Here is a 24,318-nt window from a genome sequence, read left to right as displayed (position 1 = left end):
TGCACCCCAATGGCACCCTTCAGATCTTCCACATCCCCCCTTCCAGCTTCAGCAAGCTCATCCACGACAACACCTACTATTGCACAGCGGAGAACCCCTCAGGGAGAATCAGGAGCCAGGATGTCCACATTAAGGCTGGTCAGTTTCTCTGCTCATGAATGTCTACACTTTGTTGCTTTGTTGCAGTCTAAACAGTCATGGTCCATTATGAGAAGCAGCTTATGTTTGAGTTCAGTATTAGCAGTTGTCCGTCTTATACAGAACACCTCTCTGTCCCCTCCTCCCAGTCCTACGAGAGCCCTACACTGTCCGGGTGGAGGACCAGAAAGCCATGAGAGGCAATGTGGCGGTCTTCAAGTGCATTATCCCTGCCTCAGTGGAGGCCTACATCACTGTTGTTTCCTGGGAGAAAGACACAATGTCAATCAACGCTGAAAGTAAGTCACAGCTTCTTCCTTTACTACAGTAACTACTGCGAGAAGTTAAAAGTCTGCGTCAACAATTAAGGTTTAAAATTTGGCATCAGTGTTAAGTATCTGATGAGGATCTTGTTGGCCTCTGTGCTGAGTTGTGATGAGCCTTGTGACAGCAGAGGTGTGTGTGGGCTGAGCTAACTGTACAGATCTTCTGGCATGAACCTACACAAAGGCCGTACTAGTACCAGCTAGCCAGTTCAATGTGCGTGTGTGTGTATCCTTGTCTGTCTGACCCAATGACAGTGAGGTCCCGCTCCTTTTTCTTCTGCCCGGTCTTCCACAAGAGTGCAGGCTGCCAGCCATGTCACTTAGTCTCAGTGTATTGACCCATTTCTCTGGTTGATAGGACGCACTGCAGCACTCCGATCATTCAAATCACTTAAATGGAACGCTCGCCTGCGTGATTGTTTCCTAGCCCTGGGGGGCAAATTCACTTTATGTGGGACATTTAGCAAACTCAATAGACAAGAGCTAATGTCATTTTACTTTTGGATGGAGGGCAAATGCTGGCTAGCGACGCTTTTTTTTTTTTGTTGACGTTTCACATTTGTCCGCTGAGGCGAAATCGGCCATGTTGAAATCTATAGCAATCTCTTAATTGTCCATAAATGGATTTGCCGCAAGCGTGTTTTCAGATATGGGTACGTACAAGGATGGAATTTATACTGTAGGGTTTCTCATTTTGAATACGTTTGTATGTTTGGACTTTTTGAACTTATAACTGAATTGTTAAATAGTTTTACAGTATGGCTGCCGGGTTTAACTGAGTATTTTCAAATGCTGGATCTTTAAGAGGAAAAAAAGGTTTCTGCACTGTCAAAACAAAGTGGTTATCTTGAGCCGTAAAAATCGTCACATCTGTAGCCATCAGCCATGTAAACGCTGTCAGAAAAATCATCCAGCCACCAATCCACTGCTCTTCTCCATGCTAAATAATGGATGACGGAAGCCTATGAATCCATGAGCAAATGGTCTTTATTCACGTCTCAGTGCACGCATCCTTCTGACGCACCGTTCACTCCCCTTATCCTCTACTACACACATTTTAAGTGCACTATGTGTGTCCACGTCTGTGAGTCTGTATGCACAGTAACTGACAGCTCACTGCAAGATGGCTTAACCCGGCATCTCGATGACCGAGCTTCGACATTTTAATTTTTAATGAATAAAAATAATATCAACACTCAAACAAAAAACTTTGTGACATATAGCTTTTCTGTCTTTGCCATGAATAATTGAGCTGTTTATTTTAGTTAGGGAAGGTGAAGCATGATGTGCAGCAGCCGTCAGACAGGCCTGGACGTCTCACTGGACGTAGACCTATTTGAGTTGTTGCAGGTTAGATTAACAAAGAACCACTTAAAGAGCCCTGGTGTCCATTAGAAAAAAATGGAAAATTATGATGAAAAATGCATTCAGTCAGGACATCCAATAGAAGTAACAGTGCAGTATAGCTGTCTAGCATAGTGGTTTTATCATGGTCTGGGGTTTTAACAGAACCACTGTTGAAAATATCCAGTCCATGCTCTAATATTGACTCAAACTAAAGAAAAAGATAACATCTGCTAATGAGGCAGCACAGTTTCATTTGTCTTATGTATTTTCCCTTACATCTGTATCAAGAAACTTTTTAACAAGTTAATTTGCTTCAGGAACAAGTTTAATTAATTCACTGAACTGGACACATTTTTCTAATTACAGTACTAAACTAAACTAAACCATGTGTTAATAAAAATGGATATGGTTTCGTATTCTATTCTGTGCAGCAACGTAACTAAATGTGTCAAAGCCAGGATAAGGCTAAACTCTTGTTAACCATGAATGTAAAGCTATAATCTAGATTCTAGGACTTATAAATCACTTTGTCCAAATAAATTACTAAGTATACAATGACCAGTTTCTCTTAGCTGTGGCTAACTATGGAAGCAGTTGTGTGTCATTTGCTACTAGCATCTGTATTCAAGGCAAATCATGGAATATCAAGACAAGTTGGGGCAATGCACAATTTGAAAAGCTGCAAACTAAGAGGATTTTGGTTATTGTTTAGAGAGAGCAGCCAATCAGGACCAAGTCTGATTGTGATGGGTTTACTGGTTCACTATGGTTTATGGACACAATAGAAGGAAGTATGTCATTGTATAATAAGTCCCCAGTCAGGAGGGAGGAAAATGGCAAAGCTGACTCCAACTTGTTGTCTATGGTTTCCGCCACCTATACATACTTTATACTTACTGTACTGACAATACAGTATCTCTGTTGGCATGATATAAACATGTTGTGATAATTTACTATTTCTACCGTTGTTGGTGTAAACATGGTACATGTGACTAATCAAAAGCCCAGACCACAAGCACCAGTAACACATTAGTTTCCTGACATTACTGCTGCATCCTGTTTGACCAGCAGAGATGATCAGAAACACTGATCACAATTCAGGGCCCAGAAGAGAATTTAAGGGATCAGTGAGGAAACAGGCAGTGAGATGGGTTGTTTCCTGTTTATTTCCATAAACATTATGAAACTTGATGTAGTATTTTGAAACGTGTGAGATAGCTTTATTTAGCTTTTATCTGTGGACATCTTGTTTTTGATGGTGTGCTCATGTGGTTGTGGCAAACTCTGACACCCAAGACGTCGCAGCAGGCGGATCAGCAGGGGATTTGTTGTGGGACGATCAAACCTGTCAGTCAAACAATGAGTAAACGTGGACGTATGGAAACACATAATGTACATGTGAAAGCTGCTTGCTTTAGAAAAAGCTGTTTTTTTCCCCTTCTTGTTTAAGGCCGTAAAGGAAAACCGATTGGCAGGAATTAATTTGAGATGAGAGTTATATACTGTAGGCTAGAAAATAAATTGGCAGAATTGTGTTGATTCGTAACACTGGCTTTATGTTAAGATGGTGCTTAGAAACTGTGTCCTGTACAGTATGTGTGTGAGTGAGTGTGTGTGTTTGTGTGTGTGTGTGTGTGTGTGTGTGTGTGTGTGTGTGTGTGTGTGTGTTTGTGTGTCCTGTTGTCTGCTGGATGTAAAATTAAAATGGCTGGCATGCCTTTAAAAAACTACATATACAGAATAGTAGTATTTAGCAGTATAGTAGCACTGTCTGCAATTAAAAAAGATAAGAAAGCCCAGATGATCACTGTGATTATATTTTCAGTGATTTAAAAATCACCTCAATCTAAAACCTTGTAGTTTAGTTGTGGACCATGCCTGGTGAAATTGTGGTGTACTTCCTGTAGGGTTGCTTTCTGGGATGCGTTGTGATGGCCTGTGGCTGGCTGCGGCTGTGCTGCTGTGCAGGGCCGTTCCCCAGGTGCAGCCTGCGCTGCAGTCACTGAGGAGGCCTTGTAGTCATTTGCCTTGGCCCTGATGCTGCCTGCTCTGCATTCAGCACCAGTAGGGCTTAGAGGGAGCCGACCCCCCAGCACTACTGCAGAGACACACACACACACACACACACACATACACAGGCTTCTTTTCATTCAGCACACAAGCTGAGCACAAGGGCCGTCGGCCATCACACAGATTCTCTTTGCTCTGCTCAGTCCTCCTTCATCCCTCCGCTGTTTCAAGCTTGTCTTTTTTTTCTGCTCATGCTTTGCCCTGTGTTTCTATCACTATCTCATACACACACATACAAACTGTTACATGGGTGAACACGCCTTTAACGTCTACTTATTTCTTCCTCATGAACTCTGAGTGATTATAGGTTACCCAGTTAATATCTTATATTAGCCATCCCCAGTGCTGCTGGGTGTAGAGGCAGTTGTTTAAGGATTTTTGCAGATTGCTCAAACACTTTCAGTGTAGCGATTTGCTGAGCCAGCTTGCGCATTTCACAGTTTCTTTCATGTTTGTTGACATTTGGGATGTGTGTTGGAGTTATTTCTGCAGCCAGTCTCGATCCCCGCGGCCATTGCCGAGCGGGAGAAGAGCCAGCCACACTATGTCAGTTTAATTGGCTGTGTATAATGGGCCCTTGAAGTAAATATCAAGAGTTCCTATCGAACGGCTGCTGGACGTTATCATGTGTTTCCACAGTGCCCACAGTTTCTCCTCCATTCTTTCTCCTCCGTTACAAAGCTGGGCTGCTGCGGAGCCATGCAGTTGTCTGTGAATTTGGGGTTGCCCAGTTAATGGAAGCACAGCTAAGCTGACCTGTTTGTTTTTGACTCTTCCTTGTCACGATGGATGCTTTCAGTCAACCCTGAGATGTCCTGAGGTAGAAGTGTTTGGCCACACTGTGTTAAATGTTGAGTCTACATAAATATTTAATTCATTTCAACATGTAATAGCGGCACAAATGAAAATAAAAGGGAGGTTATGTATGTCCATTTAAATGCTTTGCTTTCCTGCATTAAAGCTAAAGTGTATTTTTAGATGTATAGTGACTTTCCAGTTTCACTGTTGCCCTACTGTAAACATTTGTCTAGAGGGTAGAAAGGGAGGTAATCATTTGCTACAGTATGTACTGTGTGTTGTAGCCAGAGGTAGTGTGGTATAATGAATGTCTTTTGTTGGGAGCAGCCTCGCACTTCGCTTGCTGTCGGTTTTGCCCTTTTCTTAGCATGCTATGTAGGAAGCGCAGCTATTGGCGCAGCACAACCTTGAGCTGCGGGCTGGGTTGGGTGGGGAATGGTTTTACTGGTCTCTCTGTGGTGGAGATGTGGAGGGAGAAGGAGGGGAGGTAAGGAGGGGGAGAGAAGAGAGAGGATGACTAACTCTCTCTCTCTCTCTTTTTCCTTTCCTCTCTCTCCATCCCTGCCTCGCTCTGTCGACAGGCAGGTTTGGGACTCTAACGTGTGACAGGCTGGATGTAGAGGCTTTTTTGTTTTCCAGCATTCGCCATTCTGTTTGCCCATGATTGGCTGGAGTATTGTTATTCACACAGAAAAATGGGTCAGGTGGCCTGTGGAGAATGGAGTGTTTGTGTGGACGGCTGGACGGACAGCACAAATAGACAAAGACACACACACACACACACACACACACACACACACACACACACACACACACACACACACACATGCATACCTACACATGCATCCCACACAGAGCAGGATTATACTAGATAAAGATAGATAAATAACATATACATGGAAATAAATCCAGGTTATGTGGTAAAGCGTCGCTCATGTTGGATTCACTGTGTCCTCTCAAAAGCTGCGCGCTGGTTCTCTCCTCACACCCAGTGGCAGGGGCTTAGCGAGATAAATAAAGGGTTGCACTGAAGGAAAAAAAACTGGGAAGAAAATCAATACCTGTGTGCATGAATCTGGCTGCAGCTGCCACAAAGCATTATGGGAACATGACGGTAGATACAGTTTGGCTTGGCAGGTTGCAGGCAGCATGATAAGCTACAGGGTAAAATAGCCCCATTAAAACAATATAAAATGATATTACTTAAAAGATGAGATATGCATCAATCAGTGCATAGTTAGATATACGTATTTATTTGCTACAAGTATTTTTTTGTAAACTATTTTTGTAAGAATGACCACTAGCGGCAGCTGCAATAATGGGTTATGGATATGAATCCGAATGCTTCATAGAATAAAACTGTCTTAATAAAAACACAACAATAATTGTTACTACTAAAAATAAGTTACAAATTGCTTTAGAAAAGGACATAATATTTCGGAAAATTATAGATCAGAGTAAAAAAAAGACTATAAAAAACAAGATTACATAAGATACAGCATTGTAATATTACTACAGTTAGTGTACATGTGTGAATTTGAGTGGGTAAATTATGTAATAATTGTAACTGTCCACCCTTCCACAAATAAAATATGAGTGGCTTTCTGGAAGCAGAGAATAAGTAATGGTTATTTTGCTTCAATTACCCCCAACAGCTGTAGTCATTTCAGAATCATCTAATAAGTCATGGTTGGAATGCTATCAGGCTAATATGATTGTGTCAGACCTTACATTGCAGTGAAGCAATGTTATGCATGCTTAGTTGCAACATGTGAACACATGCCTGTATATATGATTTTGCAGTGATAATAACATGCTTATCAGTAGGTTAGAAATGTGTCCGGCAGCACTGTAAAACATCAGCGTTAGATTATTCTCTGTGCACTGTGCTCACTACTTCTCTCTCCGCACAGTCTGCTGCTCCAGTCTTAGCCCGAGACTGACAGAGATACTAATTAAATTGGCTGATGCCCTTTCTGTCTCTTTACTGCACTGGCGCTGCAATGATCATACTCCCACCTCTGTACTGTGCTGTTTGCTCACCAATAACCCCAATTTGTTCTTTATTAAACTCTCGGGGCTGGGAACAATTAGGGTGTGAGCTGGAGGTGGTGGTAGTGTGTGTGTGTGTGTGTGTGTGTGTGTGTGTGTGTGCGTGCGTGCGTGCATGTGCGTGCGTGTGCACACGTATATGTATATATATATATATATATATATATATATGAGCACAGGCAGGAGGAGGAGGGTCGGGGGAGAGATACTAAACACTGCTTAATCTTTGATAAACAGTGAGGTCTCCTTTGTGCCGCTGCAGTTTGGCACATCTTCTCCAGGCTGCTCAGCGCTGCGCTGGGCTAGCTCATGGCTGCTTCCTCCACGGCTCCCAGACCTGGACGAAAGCCAGGTCATGCGTGGCTCCCTGCCAAGTTACAGATTAGCTATAAGCGCAACAAGAGCTAATCGTGGAAGGAGCCACCAATTAATTGGCGGTTAGACATTCTGTGGACTGTATGGATTTGGGGCTGGATGTTATTGGTGGATCAAAGTGATTGGCATTAATGTCACTGGTGGTTAGATATAATCATGTGTCATATATTGGAGAGAAAAAAAAAAGATTTCATGTTGCATGTATGATAAGGTGTTGATGCTCCAGCTGTATGTAAAGCACAAGCCTGGAAGCTGGACATTAGACTGCTGAGAGTGGACTGAGGCAGGTTGTATGTGTTTATGGAGGGATATTAGTAGAGCTGCAAAGATGAATCGATGAATCCATTAGTTGTCAACTATGAAATTATTGTCAACTATTTTGATGATCGATTAATTGGTTTAAATAATATTTTTTACGAAAAACAAGTAACAATTCTCTGATTCCAGCTTGTTAAATGTGAACATGTTCTAGTTCCTTCTCTCCTCTGTGACAGTAAACTGAATATCGTTGAGTTGTGGACAAAACAAGACATTTGAGGACGTCATCTTGGGCTTTGGGAAACACTGATGAACATTTTTCACAATTTTCTGATAATTAATAAGCGATTAATCGACAATGAAAACAATCGTTAGTTGCAGCCCTAGATATTAGTCCATAGAGAACACTTTCTGTCTGGGTGGGAGGAAGCAACATGACATGGATGATGCATTCAGGCCTAAATATCTTTGGAATGCAAGGTGACATAATGCAAGTTGCAGTTTTGGTGCAGAGACAACGATCTTACCCACTCTACGGCAAATGATGGCAGACATGGCACAAATACGACAGGACCTCAAGTACAGAACACAGATAGTAATTCAAACATCTTGCTGTCATTATTGGACAGTGATTTTTAGGCATTTGACCAATCCTCTTTTATGTATGTGAGATCACCAGAGCCAACCCAGATTAAAGAAATCAAAAATCCGACTCAGCAGGTGGATGTGGTGGACAGCTAGATTCACAGCGCTGTAGAAACACCTGTGTTGCTGCCTGCTGAGTGCTACGTGATTGCTGTCTTTTAGCAACAAAAAAAAGAAAGGTGATTCCCCCCACACACACCTCTCCATCTCATCCATGTTCAGAGAACATTTTGACAAAAACGAAATGATTTGCGGGGTTAGACCTTTGACTGGTGACAAATGCTGCTTGAAATCTCAGCATCTTTGCAGGAACCTGCAGGGAGGCTGATGTGCATATAAACATGTGTGTGGTAGAGACACAGAAAGGAAGAGGAGAAGAGTGTGTTTGTGTGTGTGTGTGTGTGTGTGTGTGTGTGTGTGTGTGTGTGTGTGTGTGTGTGTGTGTGTGTTGGTGTGTAGGAGGAGGGAAAGGAGGGGTTTGACTGTGAATGGTTGCTCTTATCGCGTGCATGCAGCTGCTGCAGTGTCTTTGAGAGACAGAGGGGCTGTCCATGCATGCCACTCACTCTGCCTATTCACAGCCTCCCTGTCTCTCTCCCCCTCTCTTTCTCTCTCTCTCTCTCTCTCTCTCTCTCTCTCTCTCTCTTTCTATCCCTGTCTGTGCTGCATTTTACGGCAAGGAAGTGAGCAAAAGAAAGAGGGGACAAACACCATGACTTGAGCTTTAACGCAGACTCATGACATGCAGGCCCTCAGTTTCACATCCTCACAACGGTTCTTATAACAATGGACAAGCAAGAAATGAAATGTCATTGGACATCACCGCATCGCCGCGACTGATGTGTGATTGTTTGTGCCAGGGGAACGCCGGTGCCTCCCTTTGTTGACACGGACATTTTACCATTTCAATAAATCATGGTTGTTTACGTTCGAAAGCACAGCAGGATATTTTTCTTTCAGTTTGACTTAAATCTGATTGTTTTCTCTCCACAAAATCACCTTAGTTGTAGGATAGTAGAATGGATAAAAAAAATAAAATAAAAAAAAACGTATTGCATAAGAATTTAGATATAAGCAACTAGAAGCAGAATTTGCATGGAGGTAAAGAAGGAGGCACCAACCTTAGCCTTGTCCCACAAGTCATTCAGAAGATAACAGCAATGCAGATTCCTCCCCCTGCCACCGCGATGCTCATCAAAACCACAAATAATGAAGTGAATTAATTCAGTGGTGCGAGTCTAAAGGTGACCTGAGGAAAGGTATTTCCAAGACGAGTCGCCATGGGAAATCACCTTGATAGATGGACATCTCAGGCAGCCAGGGAAGTGACATCCCCAAGCAATGCATGTTGCAAACGTTGCCTGTCTTTGCCCAGGTGCCCTGTCATGTATCGCTGCACTCCTGCAGCAGTATCTTTGGAGCTGTGATGTGTAACCTTGACTGTGAAAAAAGAGTGGAGGAGCAGATGGTGAGAAGGGATGATTAAGAATCAGCAGGTCTGGGAAGCCTAGAGACAAGACAGGCCGTTCATGTGTTTATTAAAGGTGATTCGAAGGAAGATATATAGGTTATAAGATATTCTCTTCTTTTTTTTTTTTTTTTTTAATCTTTTTGTTATCTAAGGTTTTTCCGCCATTATGGTATTCATTTATCAACTAAACTGATTGAACTTACAAACAGTGGATGCTTTGTTTATTACAACAATTTAGTCATTGTGAATTAAAAGATATATCATAATTACACATGTAATAAAGATTATTTTGAATTTACTATCTGAATACAAGTTTTGATATTTTTGAGAAATTGTTTGTAAAAAATATGAAAAGCAAATGTGCTACATGTTTTAGGCCAAAAAGGAAATTGCTAAGCTGCCCTTTTTTTTTTTTTAGTTATTATATTATATTATTATATTATAGAATATTTTAGGAATGTATTAAATCATTAAATCTTTATGTTTCTGTTTAAAAACAAAAAAAACTAATTCAGTTAAAAACTAAAACAGGTAGATTTAGATTTATGCACGTTCCTGTTATTTAAATGCAAGATTTAAAAAATAATTATGCAATATTTCGTTCAAGATATATTTATATGTTTGAACTGAAAGAATTTAGTTCCACATGCAAACTCCTGGTATTAAATAACATGAAAAGAAAAGGTTCTCTCTTCACATTATTTTGTCTAAAGAGAGGAAACAGAATTTTTTGGAAATGCTTGCATAATCCTTTAGTTCCACTCTGCAACTATAGAGAGAGATACAATACCGAGGGAGTCTGTGTAAAAATTATTCAGAGGACAAAGAAATTAAACAGATAAGTGAACGCATGAAGGGTCCTTTGCATAATCCGAGTTACAGTAATCCATAATGCAGAATACAGAGTGAACTGTCTTAAAATATCTCTGACTGCCTTCTGAAAGGTACAGTAAGGAAACATGTTTAACAGTGTTCGGTGCTACTGCTCTTTTTGCAGCCGTCAGAAATAATATTACTATTACAGGTTTAGTTTTAACATAGCACTGTCCCAAATTAAGAGTGCAGATTTAAAATGCAACTCAAATCAAATAAATATATTAAATTAATGTATAAAGACAAATATTTGTGTGTGTGTGTGAGTGTGAGTGAGTGTGTGTGTGTGTGTGTGTGTGGTTTGTTGGACGAGCAGTGATGAACTCCAAATAGATTTTTCCCTTGCATACAGTAAATAGTCATGTTGTTGCTGAGGGCCTGAGTTGACGCTGTCAGCTCCGCCTGATTGGCTGGAGCTTGCTATGACTCGTCGTGCGTTTGGCCAATACGGTTTGCTCGGGTTCCGCTCCTTTTTTTTTTTCCTTCTCCCCCCACCCTAAATAAATTGCCTGGAGAAATTGAACAAAAAATTAGAGAAAGGGAGAGAGCCTTTCATCTAATTGAGCAGCTCATATTGGCTGTGGTGGGAAGATAAGCTCCTCTCTCTCTCAGCAGCTATTAAGCTCACTGTATGTTAGCCAGTTTCTGCTGCTTTTCACGTTGGCTTGATTTTTCTAAGCTGTCACCTCTGTGCTCTCAGTATTAGTGAGGTGCAGGTTTCTTCAATGTGTAGTTAACAGCTGTGTGCGTGTGTGTGTGTGTGTGTGTGTGTGTGTGTGTGTGTGTGTGTGTGTGTGTTTTTCCCTGGTCTCCATTTTGCAGTGCTGTGCATCTGTGCAGGTACAGCAGCTTGTCAGACACATCTGGGACACACAACGATAAACACACACACACACACACACACACACACACACACACACACACACACACACACACACACACACACACATTTGCCTCAGTTCATCAGCTATGTTTACACATTTTGGCCCCCTCCTACACTTGTGAGCACATATATATCGTCGCCGTCGGGCATAAACCGTGTATCTTCATATTTCATCATTTGACCTTTTTTCTTCATAAATAAATGCTTCGTCTGAGGTAAATGGTTCAATGAAATGTTTTTGAAATTAGCCTTCTTTCATTTCCTATAAAAAACTATGATTTGCAACCATGAAAAAAAAAAAAATATATATATATATATATATATATATATATATATTCTTTAATTCTTCCTTTTCTTAAAAGAAGAAATGAATAATTGGATGAGACTGTGAAAAGTAGTGTGTAATTACACACTTGCACTTACTAACAAATGTAAGTATACATTTTAAAAATGTATGTGTGTTGTCTTCGGCATGCGTGAGCAGCCAACATTCAGTAAGTGTGTCATGCGTCAATTAATGTGCCCCAACATATGTTCTAATTGACATTGTGGATAAAGCTCTGCTTGGATAAATCTTGCCGTCTGATTCTTGGGGTGTAGACGTTCCTTCCTGATTACAATGTGTCTTCCAGTGCCTTGATCCCTTTAGCCCACAAACCAGGATTACATTCCCACAATGTAATGCGGGTTGGACGGCCTGGGGCTCACAATGCAACCCCCAAATGTGGGTATATTGGAGGAGGGTGGGGTGGGGGGGGGGGTGGGGGTGGGGAGCAATCAAGTGGTGGTTTACTGGCAATTTGTTAATCTTCTCTTAATAAGAGAAGAGAGAGAGACCAGTAAAAGGTTTGCTCTGTCTAGGCTGCTGCTGCTCTGGCTCACTTCATCTTTAAGGCCAAGGCAGCCATTTTGTGTCCGTCAGTCTGTGTTGCTACAGTAGAACAGTGCTGGTTCTCAGTTAACATTGAAAAGATGATTCCTAACCAAGCCTTTTTTTGAGCTCAGAAAGAGAACATTTCATACTTTGAATTATTAATGTGGTGGAGGCCCTTTAGATAGCCCGCTGTAAAATAAAAGCACAAAGTGCAGCTGAATGCTTGGGTAGTATCAGTCTAGTTACACACACACACACACACACACACACACACACACACACACACACACACACACACACACACACACACACACACACACACACACACACACACACACACACACACACACACACATGCCTATCCTCTTCAGAGGCAGGTGCACTGGCCATCAGCTACAATCCTTCTCCTGAAGCTCAAATAGTTCCTTATGCATGTGACAATGGGGACGCTGTAGTATGCGCATGTAGGGCCTGAGCAAACACATCATCTATGTACAGTAAGTGATCATTCGGCCCATTCAGAGAGGCCCCATAATGGCCAGCTTCTTCCAGCCTTGTTTGCTCTGTGTTTTGTGGCTTTGGCGTCTGGCAGATGGGCCATCAGGGATTATACCTACTAATGAAGAGGGGTGGAGGGTGGAGGGGTGGGCAGGGGTGAAGGTTTATTATAGTTATGATGTGACCAAGCGGAAAACAAAACTACAGGTACTTCACTGAACTCATGGGACTGCATGTGTTGACAGTTCATGAATTCTGGTTTATATCTAACAGAGTTAATTGTTATTTACGGGATGTTTACCGTATAGTTCCTAGTGTATGTGACACAGATTGCTTTGTTGAGAAACTCTGAAGGGAGTTGCAGAGAAATTAGTACTACTCTCATTAGCTTGCATATGGCAGCATTAGCAAATCCCCACATATCATTCCCAAATTTCCACTAACACAACATGGAAACATAAAAATAATTCTGAATTCATGTTACATGAGACAAAGTTTCAGAGCTTTTTTTTTAACTCAAATTTAAATGTTCTTGGTCTACTTTATATTTGTATGTGTATGTTTATTTTTTTTGGGGGGGGGGGTCGTCATTCAGGGTCCACAGACCTGGACTGGACAGAGATGCACAATGACCAGCCCTTCCAGCGTGATTGCACAAGACATATGTCCAGACAGGATGGCCTAATCCCTGACACCCCCACCCCCGATGCCCATACACAACACACTCGCACACACACACGCACTCCACCCCTCCCTCTCCACCCTTAACATATGGAGATGGGAGGAATTAGCGCAGTGGAAGAAAATAAATGAGTTAAAGCGGCCAGCAGCTTAGATCCCACAGTATTTGTTCCTGGGTGACCCTTTTGTGAGTGACGCACTCATGGAGGAAAGCCTGTTCCCCTTTGTTTTGTTCTTGCCACTTAACAACAAAGTAACAACTAAAACCGTTCTTGTTCACAAGCACTTGATAGGCATTTATTTCAGTGATTAGGGATGAGCACAGGCAGAGAAGCGTGGTGTGCACAATGTCCGGGACCAAACCTCCCACAAAGCCACAGCCTGACCCCGACGGGCTCCTTGTGTGACCCCACCAAAAACCCCCACCCCAAATTCAGCCCAGATCTTGTTAAATAGGATTAAGCTGGCTACCTGCCATTCAGTGGCTTGGACAGGACTTCTTATCTCCTGTCTTCAGGTGGCTTCCAGGAACAACATAAAGAACAGCGACCTACATTAAACAATGTGCGACATGTGTGTTTTGTACTGGGGCCTGTAGCTTAGGTATTGTCTTCCCAATGCTAACTTCCATGACTAAGTGTAAGTTACTAGGTCAATTATGCAGCTAATCGGATATCTCATGACTGGCCTAATGCTAAAAGAAATTCAGGCTCAAGCCAATTAAATGGTTTGATGCAGGCCATGGCCAGTCATGTGTATATCTGTGTGTGTAAGCGTATGTGTGTGGACACATTTATGTCTTGTATAGGTGTAAACAAGCAGAGGTGTTGCATGTATACCACCTTACTTTATTCCACAAGGTTTGTCTACGGATATAGCAGGACGGGGCCCTGATAGATACTAGAGAGAGCAGTGGAGTCCGTGTCCTGGAGAACACGTGACATGTCTCGAGTGCCCTCCCATACTCTCCCTCGAAGCAGGGACACCAATTCAGTGGCGTAAGAGGCTTTGTAGCCAAATCCCCAGTTGATCTTCATAAAGTTTGTGTCTTACAATTAAGTACAGATGGTTTGCAGCTGGTTGTAAGGCTAGTAAATAACTCAGGCCTCTATTTTTGCCAGGGATTTGGTGGGGGTAATCCCTCTCTCTGACAGTTTACCAGATTCAAATCAGTCCGGGCTTTGCTTTCCTTCCTCCACTTCTTCAACCTCTCTCTCTCTCTTCTTATCCCCCTCACTCCATCGAAAGCTCCTTATCCTCGTTTGAATATGCGATCATTTAGCGGGATAACATGACTGTATCTAAGAACAGAGACGTGGGTGATGCAAGAATCTCACTTAATTACCCCTTAAAACACCATTCAATCTGAAAAGTCCGTAGTGTAGGTTGGAATCAAAAGTTTAAGGGACTATAGACATATTAAGAAATTCAAGGATAGTGTGGACTACAGGAAGATTAGTAACTAATAATAATCCCATAAAATAAATAAACAAATTACAAGCTGCCACGCTGTATGTTCATATAAACAAAAATGATATTACATTACATTGTACTAGTTTAATGATCAGAGTTTCTATAAAGCAAACTCCATTTTATAAACTGGTAATCACCACTAGGGCTGAACGATATCGGAACATATTCAAATTGGGATTAATCTATAGACCAGTATTGCGATCACGATTTTGCACGTGATTTTTTTCCTTAGTTCTTTCTGTATTATTCACTATATACAAGCATTAAATCATTCTATAGAATGACCAACACAACATTGGATACATTCAACATATTAACTGCTCTTTCATGTAGGCCAGGCCTACATGTTATGATGAAATGAGAGGAACTGATGCACAAATTGATATGAATAAATAGTTTTTATTTAGCCATTGAATTGTAAAAACCTTCAGTCACAGAAGAATGCTATAACTTGTAATTTCAAGCCTTGTAAACATGTAATACAATCATCATGACTTAACTTAAATAACATTTGAAAAAGGAACAACAAAGCACTGCAGAACGACAGGCCTGGTGTGAACATTAATATATGAAAAATAAATAGGAATCTTACTGATCTCCAGTCAGTTACAGTAACAAATCACAGAAACTGACCATGGTGTGAACATATTTAGATCACTAAAAGCCCTGTGGTTGGCCTTGTTTTGTTTTATTATCACAGCTTTTGAGATTTGAAAATTGTGTTCTATTACATCGTGATGTCGGTGACATTCTTTCTTGCTAATGTTGTGTGGCTGTAGTTAGTCTATTCAACGTGTTGGCTGTCACTGTTCGCGCTGACTATCTAATACTGTTTCTTCTAAAGAAGCCAGACGCCACTGTTAACAGAAACCCAAAATGTATATTTACACAGATGTGTTTTTCCCCCTGAGAAAGGCCGACCAGTTACCCAGTGTTTAGAATAATGAATGTAAATGGTTTAATTAACTGGTTACAGATTTATTATAATAGATTAAGACAGCCTTGGGTCATGGTGTATCACTGGTAGGAAAGAAAACAGGTTTTATATCCAATATATTAACATCTAGTAAAAAAAAAAAAAGTACCATACACTCATACTTTGAACACTGATATCAACTGAAATAAATTGCAGTACAAAAGTCCATAGTGACATTATCAGTATTGCTTAAAACTCCACCATATTTTCATAGCTCATGTAATGCATGTCAATGTGCATATAGGACCCCTGTTAAGCAGATCTCTCTCCTGGGACAGTGAGGAAGGCAAAGCCTAATGAGGACATAGTTACGGCTCTCACACATCCTGAGAGAGCTGTGATCATCGCATGGTAAAAAGCAACCGCTCCCTAGGAAACCGCTTGACCCTGCTACTCCTTGTTTCCCCATCCTGCCATTCCTATTATTCAAATATATTTATATATTTATATCATTATTTATCTGCTGTTAGAGGAAGGAGCCAGCACAGCAACACCTCATCTGCATAAGACAGTAGCTAACTGCCCTGGTAGCGCCTCGGGATACGAACAGATGGGAGTGTTTAGCAAGCTTACCCACCTACCCCTCCCATCCAAAATACACACACATTTACCAGAACCCACACACACCTCCTCCACCTTTTTTTCCCCACCTCTCCTCTACGCGTCTTCTCCCTGTGCACCCCTACCACTCGCTACCCCCTGCCAAATGTTCAGTTAACCTGTCAGTTCTCATAGCCCAAAAAATTCGACATGCCATATGCCTCGCTCTGACTTCTAACCCTCCACCGCTGCCCTTTCCCGTCTCCTTCATGGTGACATGAAAGTCCCCCTTTGAAACGTGAGGATGTCTCTCCTGTGCTGCTTGATTCCCAACGCCTGGCTGAGATCACAGCGATTGCAAGCGTCGGTTGTCGTGCATAATAAAAGCAGTCACTTAGCGTTACGCAACACAGTAGGAGCACATTCATACCACAGCGGCATCGATGAGACGTCTGATGATCCACCTGGGTAAAAAGACAAATAACTCACGATGTTTCAGTCTCACTTTGTAAAACGTTGTGTCGTGAAAGGGAAACATGACTGATGCGTGCCACCTCCAACACGCAGAGCTCACGTGGTCATATCAGCTGGTTGAGGGATGAATGTGAGTTTTATTTTACTTTAACACCACACACAAAACATACAATTTGCAACATAACAATTCCCCCCCCCCCAGCCCCCCTTCGTCATCACCACCCACCCAGACAAAAATCACAAAGAGATGACACAGCAACTGCAATATTCAATACCACATTATGAAATAATAACAAAATAGACAATGAATGACAACACCATAAGTCCACCATACACATCTCTCCCCAGCACAAAGGTACCTAGGAATGAATTTAAATGATTGACTGATTGTTAAAACTGGTGTACAATAAATCCATTCAGCCAAAAAGCTTGGCCTGTGTTACACCATCCAATAAGAGTCTCTTCTGTGAGCCTTGGCAGTCCTGACTGTCCAGGCCATTTGCCCTTGCACAGAGGGCAGCTCCCAGCAGGCCTGGCCATAGTGACAGTTTGTTGTTGTTTATAAGGTCATCCCCACCACAGGGGGCAGCATATTCATTACACCCACCCCATGGCTCTGTTTGTCTTTGGCAGTCTGTTTCTCTGTGGGCTCCTGTCATAAGGTCAGAGGGTGCTTACTATCATCCTCCTCTTATCTTCACACCAGGCCAGCAAAGTCAGAACGCCTCTGGTAAGAGTTTACGGGTTAATTGCCCTTATCTAAGCAAAAAATGGCAAGTGTACATGAAAGGTAAGGACAAAATCTGTAATAATCAAATTGTCCTGCATGCAGAAGATTTGCGTTGATTATTTAAATTAAAGCTGCAGCGATTAGTCGACTATTTGATTACTAGATCGATAAATGAATCGGCTTCTATTTTGAAAATCGGTTAATCATTTAAAGTGGCACTATGTGACTTTTGAAGGAAAAAAATAACACACTCCTCTTCCTGGAAATGAAACGTTGAATTAATAAGCAACAAAACTCAGTTCAGTGCACACCGCTGCTACAGACTCACTTGGTACTCACCAGTAACTTATCATGGCTAATATTAGCTAATGTTAGCAAAGTTGAGGTAGATATTTCTGTGTAAGTAACATTACGGAGCCGGTTTGGTGACATTATGACTCTTCTCTACTTGTGCTAGTGTTACACTATGTTTGAATATTCAACATTATTCCATAATTGTCACTAGGCCACAGTGGCTGCTGGTCAGCAAAAGTTACAAAGACTTGCTTCAAAGAGAGTCTACAGTATGTAACTTTTGTTAGACAGCAGCCACTGTAGCCACAAGTGACATTAGTAGACAAATGTCACCATCAGAATCAGAATCAGAAAAGGGAGTGTCTCAAAGAGTTTGTGTCCGGGGTGGGAGGGGTCGGCCACAATCTTTCCAGCACGCTTCAGAGTCCTGGTGGCGTAAAGGTCCTGGAGCGGTGGCAGATTGCAGCCAATCACCTTCTCAGCTGACCCGAATGACACGCTGCAGTCTGCCCTTGTCCTTGACCATAAGCTGCTAGTTATATCAAACTAAGTACAGAAAGAAAATGTGTTGAATTGAGCCATGGTGCATTTAAGATTAAGTTAAACTTTTCATTTGTAAGAGGAAGAATGTTATTTCTTCTATCAAAAGCTACTTAGGCACACTTTAAGTTATTTATCAAGCAAAAATGCAAAACATTTGATGTTTCCAGGCTCTCAGATGTGAGAAATTGCTGTTTTTTTCTTGTATTAACATATGGTTATCTGAATATCTTTGAATTTTGGTTTGTTAGTAAGACAAAGCAAGACATTTGTATGACGCCACCGTGGGTTCTGGGAAAATGTGAAAAGAAATGTCATGATTTTCTGATGTTTTATAGAATAAACAATGAATTAATTGAGAAAGTCATCAGCAGATTAGTTGAATATGAAAATAAACATTTGTTGCAGCCCTAATAGAAATCCTTTGCAATCAAGTGTATCAAAATGTACACACGTGTGAAGTATATTTTATAATTTTTAATGCTCAAATCCAGCAGTTGAGTCCCAACAATTAACCTTTTTCAGCGGTAAATTTCAATCCGAGAATCACCTGCAATAGTCTGAAGCGTGTGGTGTTCTGAAAGAGAAACACGGAGAGAGAGAGAGAGAGAGAAACATAGAGTAAGGAAGTGTCTGGGAGTGGGAGCAGCAAGCTAAGTGAGGTTGTTAGGAGGAAGCGCTGACAGTCCAATCCAGCACAGCGACCATTCAAAAGACAGCTCCTTTTGTTTCTGCCTCCCTTTCTTCTGCCAGGGTAGAAAGAGAGGGTGAATCTCTCTGTGCGCAGTAACCCACTGACACCTCCCTCTGATCTGCCTCCTGCACTCCACCTCCTCCACCCCAACCCCCCCCAACACCACCACCACCCTCCCTCTACTACATCCCTTCACCAGCACTCTCCTCTCCCTCCATCTCTCTCTCTCTCTCTCTCTCTCTCTCTCGCTCGCTGTCTCCCCCCTATGCATATGCCATTGCCTAAGAGTCACTCTCCTGGTTGCCACAGTAACCAGCTCACCTCTCTCTCTCTCTCTCTCTCCCTCTCACAATGCACCTAAACAGGAGAATCTGTCTCAGTCTGTCAGAGACAGAGAGAAGGGAAATTGGGCATATTTAAGAAAGATTGCTGTTGCACAATTGTCCTTTCCTTTCTACAATTCTTATCTATGCACGCACCACAGAGCAGACAAGGCAAGGCGAGAGAAAAAAGAACGAGGGGGAAAAAAACAAATGGGAGGGAATAAAGACATGAAATAAAAGAATTCTGACTAAGAATACCCAGGAGACCACATGTGTACAAACCAAACGGTCCTAGAATGACAACCTTTTACATTTACAGCACCATTAGCACCCCTGCTAAGCAGCATTCTCCACCTGCTCCAGCCATATCTCCCCATCCCCCTCCTCCATATCAGTCCTCCCACCTCCTTCATCCCCCTCTCCTCTGCCTTGTCGTCTGTGAGTGGCACTCAGGTGGTGGGGGTGAGTCTGCCCATTTAGCGTCATCCCTTAGACGAGTCATTCAGCACCTGAGTCTGTCTGCCTGTCTGCCTGTCTGTCTGCCTGCCTGCCTGCTTGCCTGCTTGTCTGTCTGTCTGTCTGTCTGCCTACCTGCCTGCCTGGCTGCCTGCCTGCCTGTCTGTCTGTCTGTCTGCCTGCCTGCCTGTCTGTCTCTGTGTCTGTGTCTGTCTGTCTGTCTGTGTCTGTCTGTCTGTCTGTGACCATCCCTCTGTCTCTAAATGTGCCCAATGCTCAATTACACCCTCATTACCTCCTAATTAGCCTGGACACAACAGCAACTGGTAGCACAATCACAAAGAGAGCTGAATGTAAATCAGTTACATTCATTCTGACATTATTTGTGGGCCCTTTTTTTTTTCACTGGGTGGTGGCATGTTAAATGCTCCCCCGGTGAGTGCAGTAATTTAGAGCAATATGGTAATAGGGGTGCTGATGGCTATTTCTCCTCTCACCAGACGCTGGTTTTGTCCTTTTATTTGCTGTTGTGGAGCTAAATTACATTGAAGGTTTAATTGGCTATTTTAGATCACAGGCATCACAGTTGATGAATTATCAAAATCAGCTCAGTGATCACTGATAATCACTTTTCAGAGCATGCATCATAAATTAGACCATCATTGGCTCATGCTGTTTTATTCATATAAGCTAAGTAAGAATAGCAGGGCACACTTGCTCTTAAAGACACAATCTTTGTGCTATCACTGCCAAGCTAAGACAATCTTCTCAACTGATCACAGTTTATAGTGTATACACAGTATATTAGATGTAAAATAAATAAATACAAATACAATAGACTGCACACAGCTCAGAGGAAACGTATTCTAATGCCTTGTTGTCCTTTTAAATGAGATTGAGTTACTTGTTTCGGATCACACTAACTGATGGCCATTGGAGTAAAGAATCTGCTTCGCCTGTCTGCAAGGCAGGATGTGTTTCTGTGTTCCATTGAAAGTTAGAAGTCCATCTAGAGCTGGGCGATATTGAAAAAATATTATTATTGTTGACCTAATACATCAATGTCGATATTGCGGCGATATTGGAGGGTTGACTATTGGCGCTTTCACAAAATATTAACACAAGTAGAGTTTTGATACACAATCCCCAATAATGTGGATACAATGACTAATGGGTAAAGGCAAATAATAGAACAGCTAGAACAGTCTGGTAAGTTAAAAAAAAATGACATCACTTTACTATAATGCAGCCTTTAAAACATTGAAAAGACAACACTTGTGTCATATGTGACGATATCTAGCCTCATGTATTGATGTCGATATAATATTGATATATTGCCCAGCCCTAAGTCCATCACATCTTGTACTATGATGTATATATTAATTTGGTTTGTGGAATGTTTTTAGCTATGCAGCCTCCATCCAGTCACCACATCCCTCTCTTTCGAACAAGTCTTCCAAATTAAACAACACAAATGCCCTCTAAAATGACAACGTTGTTGTCTGACAAACCTGTCAGCAGGACGAAATCACTTGTCAGTGTCTTCTAAAACTGTAACAAATTTCAAATATTGTTTTCTGATCTGACACTGCAGTGGTTCTATTCACTGTAACAAATAGACAGTATAATTGAAAAAGATGATCCATTCAGTTTTACAGCTGCACCTGCCTATGCTTGTCTTTGTCTCTCTCTTTGGCCACCTGCGTATTTCTGTTGTCTCAGAACACCTTCCTGATTTGGTTCAGTTTCTTTCCGAGCTCGCTGATGTGAAAAAGGTTTTTACTAAACAAAGTACAGCCACTCTGCCCACACACCAATGCTTTAATTGCACAGTTGATCTTTTGCCAAACACCACTCTCCTCCTCGATGAAGGCTGCACACATTAATGGGTCTGAAAAAAAGTAGCCATGGAAGAATCACCTGCTGCTGGATTCGGTTATCCTTCATCTTGTCCTGTTGGTTCCACTTTTTTCCTTTTGGATAAAAAATCCTGGTGTGCCAAGCCTTGAACTGAAAATACAGACACCAACTATCCTGTCATATGAGTATCCGTATCGTAATATTCGTAAACAACCAGTGATGTGGTCAGTCACTGGTTTTACTGCCAAGTCTTCCAACTGTTGCTACAGAATCAGCTCCTCATTAAGGTCCCTTTCCATGTTTAATCATCTGTAATGGTCATATCCAGACGCATCCAGACAAAGTCCAAGTAGTAGTGGACTTGCCTACTGTAGGTCAAAAGCAACAGTGTTGTAAGGAATTTGGATTTCTCCTAACCCAACTTATTTACAATTGCAGTACTCCAGACCTGTTACATTAGGATTTAAGAATAATGCCTCAGACAGTGACGAGACATCATAGATTTTTAGCCATAGTAGCTCTAAGGATGTTGGTCTGTTGGTCTGCCAGACAACATCTTTGGTCAAGACTGAAATATCTACACAGCTACTGTGTTGGATGGATGGTCATGACAAACATTCATGCTTTTCTGAAGATAAATCCTAATGACTTTTTTGACCCCCCTGACATCTAGCACCACCAGCAGGTGTCTCAAGAGCTACTTGAAAAATTGTCACAAAATTTAGTACAAATATCCATGGTGCTTAGACAATGTGTCTTAATAGCTTATGTGATCCCCTGACTTCTCAAATAGTGCCACCATCAGGCCGAACTAACTTTCACTTACCTGTATTCAATGTAAAGTATTTCTACATCTACAAGATTGACTAGCACACATTTTGGAACATACTTCCATTGTCCCCGGAGCATTAAAACTAAAGACGTTGGCTATCCCTTCACGTTTTCACTAGTGCAACCAGCAGCACACCAACAGTCAACATTTTACTTTATTACTTTGGTTTACGACCAAATACCTAAACTAACGACACTCCCATCAGCTGTACTTTGTATTTGGTAATTTGCAAATCATTAAATGTTAGCATGCTAAAACGCTAAACTAACATGGTGAACATGGTCAACATTAAACCCTCTTAGCATGTTAGCATTGTCATTGTGAGCATGTTAGCGGCTGACATTAGCATTAGCTCAAGAACGGCTGTCAGAGCTGCTAGTGTGGCTGTAGACTTGTGGTCTTGTTAAGGTGTTAGCACCAGAGTGAAGACTGGTTTATGTTGCAATTCATTCTCTGAAACAGTGCTCTTTCTCTTAAGTGTCCATCTATCCATCCATCCATCCATCTCTCCCTCCTTCCTCCAGCCATGCAGGCTAGTGTCTGGTGTTTATGGGCTTCGTCAGCAGGCAGGGCTGTTTAACGAGGGCAGGGGGACAGCGTGGCACTAATTGCTGTGTGTGATTTATACCAGGCTGGGACCAGGCAGGAACACAGGCAGACGATGGCACTCTGAGAGCAGCTGCTTTGCCCAATATTTACTTAACCCTCGGCTGGCGGGCCTGGCAGTAGTGCCACTGACGATGGGTCTGTGGGGAGCCATTTCACTGCTCAGTATTATGTGTAGCAGCAGGGTTGGGGCCATGTTTGGGGACAGGCTCAAAGTGGGAGTGTGTGCTGTATGGGAAGGTAGATTGGAGCAATTAGAGGGAAGAACGTGATTGGTCTCCTGACAATTAGGCTATCAAGGAGGAATTGTTGCTAGATGATCAATAATCAACAATAACACTAACTAACTATTCCAGACACTAACCAGCAACTAACCGATCGAGATGGCGGTAGAACAGCAACTCCCGTTTTCTGCGAAGTAAAATGACTGTTTTTGTCGATGGAGTCTAGTGGCTTTAAAGAGAGCAGAGATAACAGCTTCAGTTCCCTGTCATAAAGGAATATATTCTAAATATAGCGTACACTTAAAGAAATACTTTGCAGATTTTTAACCAGCTCTTTGTCATGGTAGTGTGTGTGCGAATAAACGGCTTCCCTCCGTGGCACCAGTTATCAGTTCGGCAAACGTTTTTGTTTTTTCAGTGTGGACTGATACTTATTGTCCAAAGGAATTAGACGTCATAGCCGTTGAATATTAATATTATATCACGGCTATGATTGCTTGATTTGAGCTTTCCGTTTAATAAATTGCAAAATGAAAACAGAAATATATAACAATAGGATTTCAACACAAAGTGTTTTTCTGCATGGATGAACAGAGGAGCCCTTAATGGTGATTAGTAGCGGTTTGAGTGTGCTCCTATATTGAGCAGCATGATTTGTACAGTGCTCACTCTTGTGTCATGTGTTAGCAGGGATAGACACTTCCATCCCACGCCTGTCTGCCTGCTTGGCTCATCTGGAGCGATAGTCTGAGACATCGTGGGGCTTGCATCCGCAACTCAATTAGTCACACCTCAAATAAATTAGCAGCGGATGCACTTTAGCACCTTTTGCTGTAATAGATCAGTTGAAGACCTTAAATAGTATCTAAATATTCACACCCTGTGTGAGCTTAATGATCACATTTCCACTGTAGAGAAACAAACAAACACCGGCTCACGTTCAGTCCACGAACAGCCACATGCAAGACCAAGACGATGGAAAATAAAAGGAGGGGAGCGTGATTCTG

General features: G+C 41.9%; 1 protein-coding gene across 1 annotated transcript in view; it reads left to right on the top strand.

Annotated features, from left to right (window-relative positions):
* Positions 1-316: 316 nt before the first annotated feature.
* Positions 317-24,318, top strand: part of LOC144527732 (cell adhesion molecule DSCAM-like) — a 93,430-nt gene continuing 69,428 nt past the window's right edge. Inside the window, exon 1 of the mRNA XM_078265961.1 lies at positions 317-441. Coding sequence (XP_078122087.1) covers positions 332-441 — 110 coding nt within the window. The 5' untranslated portion in view covers positions 317-331. The remainder of the gene's footprint in view (positions 442-24,318) is intronic.

Source organism: Sander vitreus, chromosome 13 (assembly GCF_031162955.1).
Source record: "Sander vitreus isolate 19-12246 chromosome 13, sanVit1, whole genome shotgun sequence".
NCBI lineage: Eukaryota > Metazoa > Chordata > Actinopteri > Perciformes > Percidae > Sander > Sander vitreus.
The sequence above is the reverse complement of the archived record's forward strand: the minus strand, read 5'-3'. Positions and strand labels throughout refer to the sequence as shown.